The 17992-nt window shown below is 43.3% G+C and overlaps 1 protein-coding gene across 8 annotated transcripts in view; it reads left to right on the top strand.

Annotated features, from left to right (window-relative positions):
- The window catches only part of ccdc30 (coiled-coil domain containing 30), a 44123-nt gene that overhangs the window by 19821 nt on the left and 6310 nt on the right, over positions 1–17992 (top strand). For 4 of the 8 annotated variants that reach the window (XM_057860284.1, XM_057860332.1, XM_057860305.1 and 1 more), the window contains 23 exons: positions 44–164; positions 380–570; positions 1871–1945; positions 2347–2503; positions 2595–2666; positions 3221–3336; positions 3407–3534; positions 3620–3812; positions 4079–4177; positions 7791–7919; positions 8015–8152; positions 10215–10393; positions 10500–10755; positions 11449–11619; positions 11742–11951; positions 13675–13832; positions 13905–14049; positions 14156–14277; positions 14430–14571; positions 14697–14833; positions 14973–15090; positions 15243–15292; positions 15386–17702. In XM_057860284.1, coding sequence (XP_057716267.1) covers positions 44–164; positions 380–570; positions 1871–1945; positions 2347–2503; positions 2595–2666; positions 3221–3336; positions 3407–3534; positions 3620–3812; positions 4079–4177; positions 7791–7919; positions 8015–8152; positions 10215–10393; positions 10500–10755; positions 11449–11619; positions 11742–11951; positions 13675–13832; positions 13905–14049; positions 14156–14277; positions 14430–14571; positions 14697–14833; positions 14973–15090; positions 15243–15292; positions 15386–15581 — 3303 coding nt within the window. In that variant the 3' untranslated portion in view covers positions 15582–17702. Of the gene's footprint in view, positions 1–43; positions 165–379; positions 571–1870; positions 1946–2346; positions 2504–2594; positions 2667–3220; positions 3337–3406; positions 3535–3619; positions 3813–4078; positions 4178–7790; positions 7920–8014; positions 8153–10214; positions 10394–10499; positions 10756–11448; positions 11620–11741; positions 11952–13674; positions 13833–13904; positions 14050–14155; positions 14278–14429; positions 14572–14696; positions 14834–14972; positions 15091–15208; positions 15293–15385; positions 17703–17992 lie in introns of those variants that run through there. The other 4 variants (XM_057860292.1, XR_009067237.1, XM_057860297.1 and 1 more) reach the window with 4 other exon arrangements.

The following is a 17992-nucleotide window of genomic DNA, read 5'->3' as shown; positions in this document are numbered from 1 at the left end:
TTGAGCGATTTTTATTTTTTCAATGTGTCCGTTTGTCTGTTAGATGGACAGCTACGTGGCACATATCCGCTTGCTGCTACAACAACGCGAGTGCGTGACTGCTGGCTATGAGAGGGACAATGAACAGCTACAACAAGAACTACTCCGTATCAGACAGCAACAAGGTGAGACCAGTGCAGCTCTGGTGTCTTCAACAACCCTTCAGCAAACATGCACGTTTCAGTATTTGTGCGCAACTTGCTGTTTTTAAACGATGAGCTAATTGGCAAAATTAACAGAATATTTCAAATTTCACCCTAAGCTTGTTGTAAATAGTGTACAAACGATATGTTGTCCACTGACTATTTTCCATTCCTGTTTGACAAAATCTGTTTTCTAGAGATTCAGAGCAAGGAGCTGGCTGAGATGTTGGCTCAGGAAGATCTTGGAGAGATGGGTTTGAGTAGCCCTAGTGAGCAGGTGGCATACTTATTGGTGGAAAGAGCAACACTGCTGGAGAGGTTAGAGGCTGCAGAAAGGAGGCTTGAGAGTCACAGCTTGTCAGGCAGCATAAAAGATGTCCCAATCCAGGTGAAGAACACACACTACATACAGTACAAGTTCTGCTTAAGACATATATATAGGTACGCAATTACCCTAGTGACTCACATTACACTTTTGCTAACCAAGTCTATGATCAATGACTTTTTTGAGTAAAAGGGGATTTAGATCTTTGTTGGGAAATTGAGTATTTTTGGTCATTTGAAAATACTTAACCTCAAAAAGACCTGGTGTCCACGTAAGTGTCGAATGTAATATATATATATATTTTAAATTAATTATCATTGTATTGCTTTATATATATATTTAATGAATAGATTCATTTTTAAATGGATGAAATTTTAATAAAATTAAAAGGAATTAAAGATAGAAAAGGCGTCACGGTGGCTGAGTGGTTAGCACATCCGTCTCACAGTTCTGAGATCAAGGATTCAATCCCGGGCTCCGGCCTTCCTGTGTGGAGTTTCCATGTTCTCCCCGTGCCTGCGTGGGTTTCCTCCAGGAACTCCGGTTTCCTCCCTTATCAATGCCCAAAAACATGCATGGTAGGCTGATTGAACACTCTAAATTGTCCGTAGGTATGAATGTGTGCGTGAATGATTGTATGTCTCATTGTGCCCTGAGTCTGGCTGGCAACCAGTTCAGGGTGTACCCTGCCTTCTGCCCGTAGTTAGCTGGGACTCCTGAGGAAAAGCGGCATGGAAAATGAATGAATGAATAAAAATAGAAAAGTAGAAATTCATTCTGCTGGTCTCTAACACCACTCAATTTTTTTTTTTTTTTTAAATTTCATAGTATTTAAGTCAAATACCTGCCATTGACAGGGATATCCGTCCAATTAATTTAAGCTTGGTGGACTGATTGTGAATGTTCATGTTTCAGTGCCATTGACAGCGCTATACAACTGATCCATTTTTACTGGGAGGACTGTCAACGATAATTTGCTGCCAACCCTCCCATTCAACATACATAGGCTGTATAGTGCCGTCAATATCAGCCATTGAGTCAAATGAGTGCCCTAAAAGAGTTAAACAAAACCCTCATTTTGCTCTGCACAAATGTTGTTTTTTTGTTGAACGTTCATATTTTACAATATTTTGTTACGACTCACAAGACACACCAAAAGAATTTTCTGACAATAATTGCATTATATTGATATCTGACCAATGTGCACAGGTCCAGACACCACATTAACTTACGTGTCTTCTGTGCTCTTAGTTATAAGAAACCACCACAGAGCCGCCGTCCGCTTTCCTTTTATCCTTTTCAATTCTTATTGTTATTTATTATTTGGTGTGTTGCTGCACACGCTGGTCTTTGCTCTCAACAGGGTTCTTCACAAACTCCATGGAAGAAGCTGTTTGGGCTACGCAAGTCTGCTCAGAACAAAAACAATATTACCCCTGTAGGTTCCCTCTCAAGACTAAACTAACTCAACTAACATACGTGTAATTTTCAAACAGCCATGTGAACAGTGGCTTTTGTGGCTTATTTTACTGTGGCACTGCTTGCTGCTTCTATACCTGCATGACCAATGATTTTCTCACTAACACATTTGTCAAGTATTTTTTAAAAGCAAAGGGAGCTGATGGGCTGCAGACGATCATCACATTTGCCAGCATGAGAACTGTTTGTTACACTTTTGCAGGTGAATGTTACGATAGCCCTCGCTACTCTGCAGACTACAGCGATGATGAGATGAACTCCCTTTTTAAAATGCATGTTTCTGACAGCATCCAATGTAACTCCTCCAAAACCTTCGGTCTAAACTACCAGTCAGTAATTCCCATCTTCTTCAACCAATAGGCTCACAGTGAGGAGCTGTCCCGCGAGCAACATGAGCGACGACGACTGGAGCGTGACTTGGAGGAGGCATCGAGCAGGCTGGAGATGGCTCATCAGGAAATCCGAAGGCTCAACAATGAGCTGGATGTGTCCAAAACCAACAGCCTCGACCCCTGTGGTGTGTTGCATCACCTTTTTTTCTCTCAAGTAATCTGCAAGAAAGGAATATTTTTTTTGCATTTTACAAAATAAAATGTTTGTAATCTCAGAGTCTGAGCTTCAGGAAACACTCCAAGAACTTGAAATTCTAAAGAAAGAAGTGGACAAACTGAAACAGTGTGGTGAGATTGTAAACATTTGAGTATTACATTAAAATACTGTGGAAAGATAAGTATTTACACGTAAGTAATTCAGTTCATTTATTATTCAACTGATGCTCAATTGTTTTTTTTCTGCACAGTAGGGGATAACCAACCTTTATGAAACTAAGAAACTACTTCTTGGTTTCTGTTTAATGCAATGTGCTACCAGTTTAATACACACTTCTGAAGTAACAAATTACCTTTAATAATCTCAGTATTGTTTGTTTTTGTTAATTGTTAACTATTTTGTTTAAAAACACAGCTCATGTTAATCACCACAATAATTAGGAAAGTGATATCACTTCTTTTATACATCTCTGCCAGCGTTAACATTTTAAATGACCACTTTTACAACATTGCCTGAAAACAATACTGTACCATTATTGGTGAGCTATTTTTAGATCATGTCTTTTTTTCGACACACCTTGCATACTGATTATAATAGAGCAGTTAAAAAAGGCAAAAACCAGACATTTATGTAGTTTAATTTCCGTTGCCCTATTTATTCTCATGTCTTTCTTTTTCTCCTCCAGATGTGATTAAGCTCCAGCGAGCCAAAGAACAAAGTGACAGACTGGATACTGATAACAGAAGTCTGATAGAGAGAGTGCACATTTTAGAATTGGAGAAAAATAATCTTCTTGAGCTTGTTAGTATAATTGTAAACATTGTGTCTTTAAATTAAGATCATACCGAAACTTTCCATTGTGTCTGTCCAGTTGGAAACAAGGAATACCGACCAAAACATTGTCCTGAAAGCAGATGGGAGGCAAAACAACAATTGCACGGAACTTCAAAACAACATTTATGGCTTTTCGACTAAAGAATCAGATCCAACTCACAAACAGTAAATAAGAATGAAGTCTTTAAGAACGACCGCTCAGTGGTACTGTCGTACTAATACAAGTCATCCTGTCGTAATTCCATGTCAGCTGTCATGCAGTGAACGAGGACAGAATAGTTCAGGTGAGAGAGTTGGAGCGTCAACTTCTGAGACTTCGTAAGGAGCAGGAGGAGATGGAGGAGAGAAACGAGGAGCTGGAGGCTCTACTCGGCGAGGCCCAGAATGCCAGCAAGGAGGAGAGGCTTCGCCATGATGGAGAACTGGAGGGTTTACATCGACGGGTAATGACCAGCATCAACACTGCCTGCAAATTGGATCCATCCTGTTAGATTGATATTTTGACTTACTAGTGGTACCTTGTTAAACATCAACTGACGAAGATAGATGCTCTATCCGTTTGAATAATCACTGCTAGCCTTCCCAGTCAAAATGGATTAGACATATATTGCCATGAATGGCAACAATTAATTAAATGTGAGTCCTTAATTTAAAGAGAGAGTTGCTGTTTAGGGCCTTTTCCACTTATATATATGAACTGTTCATGCAGATCAAAAGCCTTGAGGGGGACTTGAAGAAGCAGGAAACTCAAGAAAAACTCTTGAATAATGGAGAAGAGATCAAAACCACAGAATCCCTCTTACAGCTGGTATGAAACACTTCCTGTCTGTGTGACCATAGTTATTATAACAACTGGCTCACTATAATTCAAGGCTTGCCTTTTGCTTAGATTTAGGGCATATTTTCAATCTGATCTGTTGACTTCATTTTGATGCCTTGTGGCAAGTGTTAATTTTTTATGCTGCCCTTTTACAGTCGTGTTGACTTCCAATTTAGGTGTTAATTTGTGAAGATGATGTTACAGTACATTTAGTTGTTGTGTTTTTTCCAAAACTGCCCTGCTCACAATCCATCCATCCATCCATCCATCCATCCATCCATCCATCCATCCATCCATCCATTATCTTCCGCTTAGTCCGGGGTCAGGTCGCGGGGGCAGCAGCTTTAGCAGGGAAGCCCAGACTTCCCTCTCCCCAGCCACTTCAGCCAGCTCCTCCGGCGGGATTCCAAGACGTTCCCAGGCCAGCTGAGCGACATAGTCTCTCCAGCGTGTCCTGGGTCGACCCCGGGGCCTTCCGCCGGTGGGACATGCCCGGAACACCTCTCCAGGGAGGCGTCCAGGAGGCATCCGAACCAGATGCCCGAGCCACCTCAACTGGCTCCTCTCAACGCGGAGGAGTAGCGGCTCAACACCAAGCCCCTCCAGGATGACCGAGCTTCTCACCCTATCTCTAAGGGAGAGCCCGGACACCCTGCGGAGGAAACTCATTTCGGCTGCTTGTATCCGGGATCTTGTTCTTCCGGTCACGACCCACAGCTCGTGACCATAGGTGAGGGTAGGAACGTAGATCGACCGGTAAATCGAGAGCTTCGCCTTTTGGCTCAGCTCCTTCTTCACCACAATGGACCGGTGCAGAGTCCGCATCACTGCAGACGCTGCACCGATCCGCCTGTCAATCTCCCGCTCCCTCCTGCCCTCACTCGTGAACAAGACCCCAAGATACTTGAACTCCTCCACTTGGGGCAGGATCTCATCCCCGACCCAGAGAGGGCATGCCACCCTTTTCCGGCTGAGGACCATGGTCTCGGATTTGGAGGTGCTGATCTTCATCCCAACCGCTTCACACTCGGCTGCGAACCGCCCCAGTGAGAGTTGGAGGTCACGGCTTGATGAAGCCAACAGCACCACATCATCTGCAAGAAGCAGAGATGCAATGCTGAGGCCACCAAATTGGACATCCTCAACGCTTCGGCTGCGCCTAAAAATTCTGTTAATAAAAATTATGAACAGAATCGGTGACAAAGGGCAGCCTTGGCGGAGTCCAACTCTCACTGGGAACGAATTCGACTTACTGCCGGCAATGCAGACCAGACTCTGACACCGGTCGTACAGGGACCGAACAGCCCTTACCAAGTGGCTCGGCACCCCGTACTCCCGGAGCACCCTCCACAGGACTCCCCTAGGCACACGGTCGAACACCTTCTCCAAATCCACAAAACACATGTAGACTGGTTGGGCGAACTCCCATGCACCCTCGAGGACCCTGCCGAGGGTGTAGAGCTGGTCCACTGTTCCACGGCCGGGACGAAAACCACACTGCTCCTCCTGAATCCGAGGTTCGACTTCCCGACGGACCCTCCTCTCCAGCACCCCTGAATAGACTTTACCGGGGAGGCTGAGGAGTGTGATCCCTCTATAATTGGAACACACCCTCCGGTCCCCCTTTTTAAAAAGGGGGACCACAACCCCGGTCTGCCAATCCAGAGGCACTGTCCTCGATGTCCACGCGATGTTGTAGAGGCGTGTCAGCCATGACAGCCCTACCAGAGCCTTTAGGAACTCCGGGCAGATCTCATCTACCCCTGGGGCCTTGCCACCGAGGAGCTTACCAACCGCCTCAGTGACTTCAACCCCAGAGATCGAAGAGCCCACCTCAGAGTCCTCAGACTCTGCTTCCTCAAAGGAAGGCGTGTCGGTGGAATTGAGGAGGGCTTCGAAGTATTCTCCCAACCGACTCACGACGTCCCGAGTCGAGGTCAGCAGTACACCATCTTCACTATACACAGTGTGGGGATTGCCGCCACGACAGGCACCAACCACCTTACGGCCACAGCTCCGATCGGCCGCCTCAACAATGGAGGTGCGGAACATGGCCCACTCGGACTCAATGTCCCCCACTTCCCCCGGTACAAGGGAGAAGTTCTGCCGGAGGTGGGTGTTGAAACTCTTTCTGACAGGGGATTCTGCCAGACGTTCCCAGCAGACCCTCACAATACGTTTGGGCCTGCCAGGTCTGGCCAGCAACTTCCCCCGCCATCGGAGCCAACACACCACCAGGTGGTGATCAGTTGACAGCTCCGCCCCTCTCTTCACCCGAGTGTCCAAAACATGTGGCCGCAAGTCCGATGACACGATTACAAAGTCGATCATTGAACTGCGGCCTAGGGTTTCCTGGTGCCAAGTGCACATATGGACACCCCTATGTTTGAACATGGTGTTTGTTATGGACAAACCGTGACGAGCACAGAAGTCCAATAACAGAACACCACTCGGGTTCTGATCGGGGGGGCCGTTCATCCCAATCACGCCCCTCCAAGTCTCACTGTCATTGCCCACGTGAGCGTTGAAGTCCCCCAGTAGAACGAGGGAGTCCCCAGAGGGTGCGCTCTCCAGCACACCCTCTGGGGACCCAAGGATTCCAAAAAGGGTGGGTATTCTGAGCTGCTGTTCGGTGCATAAGTGCAAACAACAGTCAGAACCCGTCCCCCCACCCGAAGGCGGAGGGAGGCTACCCTCTCGTCTACCGGGGTAAACCCCAACGTACAGGCACCAAGCCAGGGGGCAATAAGTATGCCCACACCTGCTCGGCGCCTCTCACCGTGGGCAACTCCAGAGTGGAAGAGAGTCCAACCCCTCTCGAGAGGATTGGTACCAGAACCCAAGCTGTGTGCGGAGGAGAGTCCGACTATATCTAGTTGGAACTTCTCTGCCTCACCCACCAGCTCAGGCTCCTTCCCTGCCAGAGAGGTGGCATTATGTGTCCCAAGAGTTAGCTTCTGCAACTGGGGGTTGGACCGCCAAGGCCCCCGCCTTTGGCTGCCGCCCAACTCTCTGCGCACCCGACCCCTTTGGCCCCTCCCACAGGTGGTGAGCCCATGGGAAGGGGAACCCATGTCGCCTTTTCGGGCTGTGCCCGGCCGGGCCCCATGGGGACAGGCCCGGCCACCAGACGCTTGCCTTCGAGCCCCACCTCCAGGCGTGGCTCCAGAGGGGGGCCCCGGTAACCCGCGTCCGGGCAAGGGAAACTGGAGTTCATTTATTTTTCTCATCATAAGGGGTCATTGTGAGCCATGTTTAGTCTGGCCCCTCACCTAGGACCTGTTTGCCATGGGTGACCCTGCCAGGGGCTTAAAGCCCCAGACAACATAGCTCCTAGGATCATTGGGACATGCAAACCCCTCCACCACGATAAGGTGATGACTCACAGAGGAGCCCTGCTCACAATGTTAACAAAAAAAGAAATCTTAGAACCAATTCCAAAATTAAAGGTTAACCAGCTTGTAATGGCATGCATCTCCACTGCCTCTCTCACATAAAGTTATGGGAAGTGTCTAGTAATATGAATTACTTGAAAGAAAAGGTTGCATTGTGAAAAATATTAAAGCAAATACATTACGCCCCTTTGATGCTATATGTAAAGCACTTACGGGACAGCGGCCCAGAGAGACTGGCGTTGCTGGAAGCTCGGCTGACTGAGGAAAAAGACTGGCGGAAACAACTAGAGCTCGACCTAAGTGCTGCTCAGGCTGCCTTAAAAAAAGACAAGGAGGTATTACATGATGCAGCTCCATTCGATTTCTTTCATCATGTAAAATGACAGTAACTGAAATAACTGCCGTAATTGTCGTATTCTGTCCGTCTAAGGCTTTGCAGATCGGTGAAAGAGAGCTGAAGAAGTTGAAACTTGAGATCAACAGCCTCCAGACTGAATGTCAACAAGGGAAAACGCTTATCAAGGGTCTCACCCAAGTCAAGGGGGAAAAGGCAGCTCTGGAGGAGAAGGTTTGCCATTCATTGTCCTTATACACTAGCGTGTACTTCAGTAGAACAAAGACTTTCATCCAGTTTTATCTGTCATCTTTTAGGCATAGCACAATCTGTTTTACGTATTTCCTGCAACTTAATTTTACAAACTAGCCAACAGCTGGGTTCTTAACTCTCACACTTGAGCGTGTCTCACACATTTTAAGCCATACTCATGTCCTACACCACACCTTACATTTCTTGCACCCCAAAAAATATAATTCGAGAATTACTGCGCAGCCCACCATATGACCCGAAATAATAAAGGTAAGTAGTATTAAATCTGCCTGCACAAATATTACAAATTTGTTGCTTTTAATTTGAAAAGGCAAAGGGATATCCTGTGCAGGAGGGATATCCTTAAAAATGTTAGACCATGTAAATAAAGGTTCAGCAGAAGCGCCTGACCTGGGCTACAGAGAAGCAGCACTAGAGTGTTGCTCAGTGGTCCAAAGTACTTTTTTCAGATGAAAGCAAATTTTGCATGCGGAAATCAAGGTGCCAGAGTTTGGAGGAAGACTGGGGAGAAGGAAATGCCAAAATGGCCGAAGTCCAGTGTCAAGTACCCAGAGTCAGTGATGGTCTGTGGTGCCATGTCAGCTGCTGGTGTTGGTCTACTGTGTTTTATCAAAGGCAGGGTCAATGCAGCTAGCTTTCAGAAGATTTTGGAGCAGTTCATGCTTCCATCTTCTGAAAAGCTTTATGGAGATGAAGATTTCATTTTTCAGCACGGCATGGCACCTGCTCACAGTGCCAAAACCACTGGTAAAGGGTTTACTGACTATGGCATTACTGTGCTCAATTGGCCTGCCAACTCTCCTGACCTGAACCCCATAGAGAATCTGTGGGATATTGTGACAAGGAAGTTGAGAGACACCAGACCCAACACTGTGGATGGGCTTAAGGCCGCTATCGAAGCATCCTGTTATGCCCTGGTCCAGATCTGGGAAGAGATCCCCCAGGACACTCTCCGTCGTCTCATAAGCAGCATGCCCAGGCGTTGTAGGGAGGTTCTAGGCACTTTGAGGCCACACACACAGTACTGTGCCTCATTTTGACTTGTTTACATGAAGGTGAATCAGCCTGTAGTGTCTTTTTCCACTTTCATTTTGAGTATAACTCCAAATCCGGACCTCCATGGGTTGCTTCATTTTGATTTTCATTGATAATTTTTGTGTGATTTTGTAGTCATCACATTCAACTATGAAACGAATAAAGTATTTAATAAAAATATTTCATTTATATCTACAATGTGTTACGTTAGTGTTCCCTATATTTTTTTGAGATATATATATATATATATATATATATTAGGGCTGTCAAACGATTACAATTTTTAATCGAGTTAATTACAGCTTAAAAATTATTAATCGTAATTAATCGCAATTCAAACCATCTATAAAATATGCCATATTTTTCTGTAAATTATTGTAGGAATTGAGATAAGACATAAGACGGATATATACATTCAACATACGGTATTAGTTTATTATAACAATAAATCAACAAGATGGCAATAACATTATTAACATTCTCTTCAAGCGATCCATGGATAGATAGACTTGTAGTTCTTAAAAGATAAATGTTAGTACAAGTTATAGAAATTTTATATTAAAACCCCTCTTAATGTTTTCGTTTTATTAAAATTTGTAAAATTTTCAATCTGAATAAACTGATAGCTCGCCATTGTTGATGTCAATAATTACACCATTCTCACTCATGGTGCTCAAAGCCATAAAATCAGTTGGACCCAAGCGCCAGCAGAGGGCGGCAAACACCAAAAAACAAGTAACAAGCGGACATTACACTCTGCTGTCATTTTAATCTGTTTGAGCGGGGCATGTGTGTTAATTGTGTCAAATATTTTAACATGATTAATTTAAAAAATTAATTACCGCCCATTAACGCGATAATTTTGACATCCCTAATATATATATATATATATATATATATATATATATATATATATATATATATATATATATATATATATATATATATATATATTCCATTATTATGCATTATACTGTATGTGTTTCAGTTAGCTCAGACGGAACGAGCTCACCGTCGACTCCAGAGTGAGCTGGAGCATCTCAAAGACAGTAACCAAAGCAAAAAGGACTTGCGGTATAACAGAGTACCAGTGGACCAACTGCAGGAGCAGGCGAACCACCTGACCAAAGAACTAAGTAGCCTTCAGATGGAACACAACACGCTCAGGTTGGTGGAATTTCATGCATGGTCCCGAAATTGTGAAAGGAGATAAATAAACGAATGGCCCATGACAGGATTGGACAACAAAGTTTGTTTGGTGTTGCTCTTCCAGAGATGAGATGGCTTCTGAGCGCCGGCAGGCAGCTGAACTGCAGGCCAAACTGAGTGACACTGTCCAGAAGAAGCTTGTGGTCGAAGGAGAAAGAGAGAAACTAGAGCTTGAGCTACAACGCCTCAAGGAACAACTTCAGCATCATCAGGAACATCTCTGTTTGGCAAATGAAGCGTTAAGGAATAACCCGAAGTCGCCTCCATTGGAGTTAGGTTTTGGTCCTGTGGAGAAGACCAAAGAGAAATGTTTGGATCAGGTATGTTCACTGAAATTCATTTGGCAAAATCATTTAGTTTGAAGGGGAAAAAAAAGAAGTCATATGCCATATCATCTTACATTATAGTTCATTTGATACACAAGTTGTAATCAAAGATTTGTCAGATCATACGTAACAGAATACATGTATGACCACACAGGAGTTCTATCAATATATTCACTTTGGAACCGCTTGTATTATTAATTACTGGTTTATATGACAATTAATTCGCCAATGATTAAATTTGGTTTGTATTAGTGATATAGATTTACGCTGTATTTGACTGAGAGAGGTGTCTGATAATTACCGCTGTCTTACGGTTACACAAGGAAACTTGGGTAATAGAAATACTGAATTAAATTAAGTTCTAGAGCAGCTTGGTGCCTCAGTGGTGAGTGTGTTAGGCTCTCACTCACTATGTGGAGTTTGTCTGGTCTTCGCATCCTTTTTAGGTTCTCCGGTTATGCCGACTACTTCTCACATCTTGAAAACATGGTTGGTGAAGTTGGTATAAATCTATTAACGGCTCATACTGTAGTTTAGAATGGTTACCATTGTGTTTTGTGTTTATTTTCTGAATACAATGCAATGTTAAACCATTTTCTTCAGTTCATCAGGGCTCACATTTTAGTTTCTATAAAATTATGGAGTGTTTGTATGATTTTTCACACTAAGCATCCATTCTCTCATTAGTCTTTGGGAATGGCCCTGCAGCAGAAGGCAGAAGAGAATAAACACTTAAAGCAGGATCTACAAAGAGTGCAGAACCTTTTCACCTCAGCCGAACGAGAACTACGCTATGAAAGGGAAAAGAACGTGGACCTAAAGAGGCACAACACTCTCCTTGACAATGAAAAACTTAAGGTTGTACTAGTAATTTTGGTTTCGTGATATTTTGTATTTTGTTTGTAACCTTAAAATGTCACTGTTTGTAAGAGTGAATGTCACATTTAAGGAAATGTTGCCAATAATTATGCATATTTTAGCTTTCTGCGGAACTGAACCAGCTGCAGACGAAGATGATTCAGATGGAACAGAGTCTTCACACTCAAACTACTGGTTCAGAACGTCACCAGCAAAAAATCAGGGAGCTGGAGCTGGAGCTTGCATGCAACGACGCCAATCGCAACACCACCAAAGGTCTTCAAGAGGAGTTGCAGGCAGAGAGAGCGCGGGTCAATACTGCTGACAAAAAGGTTAATATGAATGGAACCCAAGCAATAAATTCTGGTCCTATTCTTGGATCACTATATTTTGCTTTATGGAAAATGAAAGTGATGGACGGAATTATTTCCTTTACCATCTGTTGTGAACTTTAGTCTTTGGATAGTTGCATTTGTCTAGTCAAGCCTCATTCATTCAAATACAGTTGGGCAAATATTAAGTATTTAGTCAACCACTAATTGTGCAAGTTCTGCCACTTGAAAATATTAGAGAGGCCTGTAATTGTCAACATGGGTAAACCTCAACCATGACAGAATGTGAAAAAAAAAACAGAAAATCACATTGTTTGATTTTTAAAGAATTTATTTGCAAATCATGGTGGGAAATAAGTATTTGGTCAATACCAAAAGTTCATCTCAATACTTTGTTATGTACCCTTTGTTGGCAATAACGGAGGCCAAACGTTTTCTGTAACTCTTCACAAGCTTTTCACACACTGTTGCTGGTATTTTGGCCCATTCCTCCATGCAGATCTCCTCTAGAGCAGTGATGTTTTGGGGCCGTCGTTGGGCAACGCAGACTTTCAACTCCTTCCACAGATTCATTCTCCCGGTCCTCTTCTGGATCATCCAAATGCTCTCTAGCGAACCGCAGACGGGCCTGGACGTGTACTGGCTTCAGCAGGGGGACACGTCTGGCAGTGCAGGATTTGAGTCCCTGGCGGCGCATTGTGTTACTGATAGTACCCTTGTTACTGTGGTCCCAGCTCTCTGTAGGTCATTCACTAGGTCCCCCCATGTGGTTCTGGGATTTTTGCTCACCGTTCATGTTATCATTTTGACGCCATGGGGTGAGATCTTGCATGGAGCCCCAGATCGAGGGAGATTATCAGTGGTCTTGTATGTCTTCCATTTTCTAATAATCGGTCCCACAGTTGATTTCTTTACACCAAGCGTTTTACCTATTGCAGATTCAGTCTTCCCAGCCTGGTGCAGGTCTACAATTTTGTCTCTGGTGTCCTTCGACAGCTCTTTGGTCTTGGCCACAGTGGAGTTTGGAGTGTGACTGACTGAGGTTGTGGACAGGTGTCTTTTATACCGATAATGAGGTAAAACAGGTGTAATTAAAACAGGTAACGAGTGGAGCCTCGTTAGACATGGTTAGAAGAAGTTAAACCTCTTTGACAGCCAGAAATCTTGCTTGTTTGTAGGTGACCAAATATTTATTTCCCACTCTAATTTGGAAATAAATTCTTTAAAAATCAAACAATATGATTTTCAGTTTTTTTTCCCACATTGTGTCTCTCATGGTTGAGGTTTACCCATGTTGACAGTTACAGGCCTCTCTAATCTTTTCAAGTAGGAGAACTTGCACAATTGGTGGTTGACTAAATACTTATTTGCTCCACTGTACATAGCCCTACATCACAGCAACGTCTCAAAGGGCTTCGCAGGCCCACAGTTGATATAGTGGTCTAAAAGAGCAAGGAAAAACTCAAAATTCCAACGGTCCACAGATGTGGGGTCCCTTTTCAGGATGACCAGGTTACACTGAATGCTGAATGGGCAACACTTATCACATTGAATACATAGTGCTATAGAACTGTATCTAAAAAAAAAAACAAAAAACAACACAAGCCTTGATTTTACAGACAGCTGTTCTCTCTATAAAGGGTATTTCACAATCTTTTAATCAACAAACCAGGTATTGCTCTTGGTTCAATTTGTTCTCATTTCCATTTGATTGTAACGACAGGTGGTGGAACTGCAGCAGCAGCTCAATGCGACACAGCACCAGCTGCGAATGGTGGAAGCTCGGGCCAGCGAGAGCAGCCGCCTGGAACGTGACAGCAAAGATCTATCTGACACCTTGTCCTCCCTGAAAGCTCAACAGCAAGAGGACCACATTAAAAGGTTTGCCAGACCTGTGACCTGTTTTAACTTGACCCGTATAATCATAACCACACTGGCCTTCTTCTTTTACAGGAAGCTCTTAGAGCAGCGTGAGGAAGAGCTCCAGCAACAAATACGGTCCCTTAGATTAAAGGAGGCTACGCTCACCAGGACCAATGTGGAGTTAAGCCATCGAGCACAACAGCTGGATGTAGAACTCAACAAGGCCCAGGATGAGGTAAAGAACGTCTTCATGCTGGGCTGTTACCATTAAATGATATTTCATACTCCTCACAATAATCGTGTAGCCCTGGAAAGAGCTGAAAAGTTTAATTGACTTCCAGATAAGAGATGACAAAGCTGCTTGTCGCCAACTGAAGGATGATCTCGCAGCCAGTCAGCTCGAGTGTGACAGAATGCAGGGAGAGCTCAAACAGGTTTTTCTGCAACTGAACACACACGTCAGGTGAGTCAACATGTGAGTTCACTTACGAAATATAATGTTATATACATTTTTCAGCATGCACATTTTCCTCAGACAAGTAAGAGTATGGTAATAGCATAGGTCCATAGGACCTGACATTGCAGTACATAATAGTTTCTTTGCGACTTCACTAGGAAGTACAATGAAAAACAGAGTCGACAAAAGACCAGATTGAATCAGGCCAAGCAGGTCTTTCTCCAAGCCACTGCACAGCGGGACAGCACCATCCAAAAACTGGAGAATGACTTAGCCCTGGCCGCCAGTCTCTCGCAAAAGGTCAGACATTACATCGTCACGTACATTACAATACATTACATCTTGTGTAACCAAGTTTGATGCATGTCCTCGTTAAAAGTTTGTCGTGAATTGTGTAAAATTTTGCAAATACTCTTAAACTACAGGCAAAGGAAAGCATTCATAATGTGATGGAGGAAAATGAGAAGCTTCTGGAAGAGAAGAGGAGGTTGTTGCTGAAGATCAGCGAGGCAGAAGAAATGGGCAGCAATGGAATGAGAGTGGCATCTACTGTCCAACACAGGTGTCAGTCTGACTTTTACTTTTAATATACAAATTGACTGTTCATAAGAACTATACCTCCCTTAAAAGGACTCTAGTCAACCTGTTACTAGCAGTAGTAATAGTAGTCAAACAGTCAATTAATAGTGTTTCTCTCCAAGGGTTAATGCCTTAGAAGCAGAAAATGGCCGACTTCAGGCTCAAACGCTAAGGCTGTCCAATCAGGTCAGTTCCTTGGAGCGTGCCTTGAGGAATGCCCAATGCTTCAACAGCAATGAGGTAACACACTTGCGTGCACCCGTACACAATCACATGAACTAAATGTTCTAACGCCACCTCTGAATAGACCAATTGAAAAGGCATGTCTCAGTACTTTCAGTGTCCCTCTTGTATTCAGAAAAGACTTTAACACAATGATGTCAATTGAACAGAATTCCAAGAAAGTTTTTTGTGACAGCGCTCTGCAAACATCTAATTTAAGGTATGAATGTAAGAAGAAAGGAAATTACGATTGTAATTGTAACATTTCTATTATTAAACACATTCTGCCATCTCACAAATTTGTGTTTACTAGCCCCACGTCCGGTTCCTATGACCCTTGGGAGTTGTTAGAAGTAATCTCCCGCTACAAGTCTGAGCACGTATCGGAGGGTACGCGGGAATTGGTCTCCACGCAGCAGCCATCAGAACAAGGCTACCTGAATCTTGTTTCCCCGCTGTTTCCTCCTGACACGACACTCGCCAGTCGAAATAGCTGTGACGGTCCGTGACAGCTACCAGAAGCTGACAGGGACAAGGCAAAGGTTTACATGTAAGTGGAATCAAAATACTACAAAAATAGTAGTCATGGTAATAATCAATTCTTATCAGCTGAAAAACCAGTACCATGTACTACCAGTCCAGGGACACGCTCCAGCATGGATGATCAATGGCTGACTAATAACAATATACCATCATAATGACCAAGGAATTGTACTGCAGTCATGGTGGAGTATGAAAACAACAGATTCTTATTACCCTTTGATCATAATGGAAACAGATAGGACAAAATATGTCAGGCCAGTGAATGTTGGAATCTGACTCAAGATTCAAAACTGAGCACTTTATTAAATGTTTCTGCATGTTTACATTCAGGAAAATGTAGCCTTTGGATGTGAACTATTTGCATCCCAACACTTGTTAAACTTTGCCAATAATGACAATAATAATAGTTAATTTGTAATTGTATGTTATTTTGCCAATGTTATTCCGTTTATAGATAGTGCTGTGGCCTTTTTAAAAGCCTGTTTTTATCAAAGCCATTTTATGCGCCGGCCAGCCACACATTCAGACCACCTGCACATTGATGTCCAATAAAAGAGCTGCATAAAATATTGTGCTTAAAATGGTATTCACTGTTATATGTTAACTAACAGAACTTCAGCACTTTCTGAGCTGATGAATCAGTGTTCATATATACTAGTCTTTCTCAAAAAATTAGCATATTGTGATAAAGTTCATTATTTTCTGTAATGTACTAATAAACATTACTCTTATATTTTAGATTCATTACACACAACTAAAGTAGTTCAAGCCTTTTATTGTTATAATATTAATAATTTTGGCAAAAAGTCAAGAAAAACCAAAAATCCCTATCTCAGAAAATTAGCATATCATGAAAAGGTACTCTAAAGAAGCTACTAATCTAATCATCTGAATCAACGAATTAACTCAGACCACTGTGAAAGATTCCTGAGTCTTTTAAAAACTCCCAGCCTGGTTCATTACTCAAAACCGCAATCATGGGCAAGACTGCCGACCTAACTGCTGTCCAGAAGGCGATCATTGACACCCTCAAGCAAGAGGCTAAGACACAGAAAGAAATTTCTGAGCGAATAGGCTGTTCCCAGAGTGCTGTATTAAGGCACCTCAGCGGGAAGTCTGTGGGAAGGAAAAAGTGTGTCAGGAAACGCTGCACAACCAGAAGAGGTGACCTGAAAAAGATTGTGGAGAAGGGCCGATTCCACACCTTGGGGGACCTGCAGAAACCTGGAAATGGGCTACAGGTGCCGCATTCCCTAGGTCAAGCCACTTTTGAACCTGAAACGGCGGCAGAAGCGCCTGACCTGGGCTACAGAGAAGCAGCACTGGACTGTTGCTCAGTGGTCCAAAGTACTTTTTTCAGTTGGAAGCAAATTTTGCATGTCATTCGGAAATCAAGGTGCCAGAGTTTGGAGGAAGACTGGGGAGAAGGAAATGCCAAAATGCCTGAAGTCCAGTGTCAAGTACCCCCAGTCAGTGATGGTCTGGGGTGCCATGTCAGCTGCTGGTGTTGGTCTACTGTGTTTTATCAAGGGCAGGGTCAATGCAGCTAGCTATCAGGACATTTTGGAGCACTTCATGCTTCCATCTGCTGAAAAGCTTTATGGAGATGGAAGATTTCATTTTTCAGCATGACCTGGAACCTGCTCACAGTGCCAAAACCACTGGCAAATGGTTTACTGACCATGGCATTACTGTGCTCAATTGGCCTGCCAACTCTCCTGACCTGAACCTCATAGAGAATCTGTGGAATGTTGTGAAGTTGAGAGACACCAGACCCAACACTGTGGATGAGCTTAAGGCCACTATCGAAGCATCCTGGGCCTCCATAACACCTCAGCAGTGCCACAGGCTGATTGCTTCCGTGCCACGCCGCATTGAAGCAGTCATTTCTGCAAAAGGATTCCTGACCAAGTATTGAGTGCATAGCTGATATAATTAATTGAAGGTTCTTTTTTTGTATTAAAAAATACTTTTTAGTATTGGTCACTGGTCAGATGAAATATGCTAATTTTTTTAGATAGGGATTTTTTTTTTTTGTTGTTGACTTTTTTGCCAAAATCATCAATATTAAAACAATAAAAGGCTTGAACTACTTCAGTTGTGTATAATGAATCTAAATTATATGAAAGTCTAATGTTTATCAGTACATTACAGAAAATAATGAACTTTATCACAATATGCTAATGTTTTGAGAAGGACTAGTATATATATAAATTCAAAAGTAACCGACACACTGGGGTCCGAAATTCAGCTGTAGTCCCCTTATAAAACTGTTTTGACTGATATGCATATTGCATCACTGTACCTTATATGTGCAAAAAACTAGGTCCAGCTCTTATAGTGCAAGTGGTCATTATGATGTGGCCACAAAGTTTTT

Source organism: Corythoichthys intestinalis, chromosome 2, assembly GCF_030265065.1.
Source record: "Corythoichthys intestinalis isolate RoL2023-P3 chromosome 2, ASM3026506v1, whole genome shotgun sequence".
NCBI lineage: Eukaryota > Metazoa > Chordata > Actinopteri > Syngnathiformes > Syngnathidae > Corythoichthys > Corythoichthys intestinalis.
The sequence above is the reverse complement of the archived record's forward strand: the minus strand, read 5'-3'. Positions and strand labels throughout refer to the sequence as shown.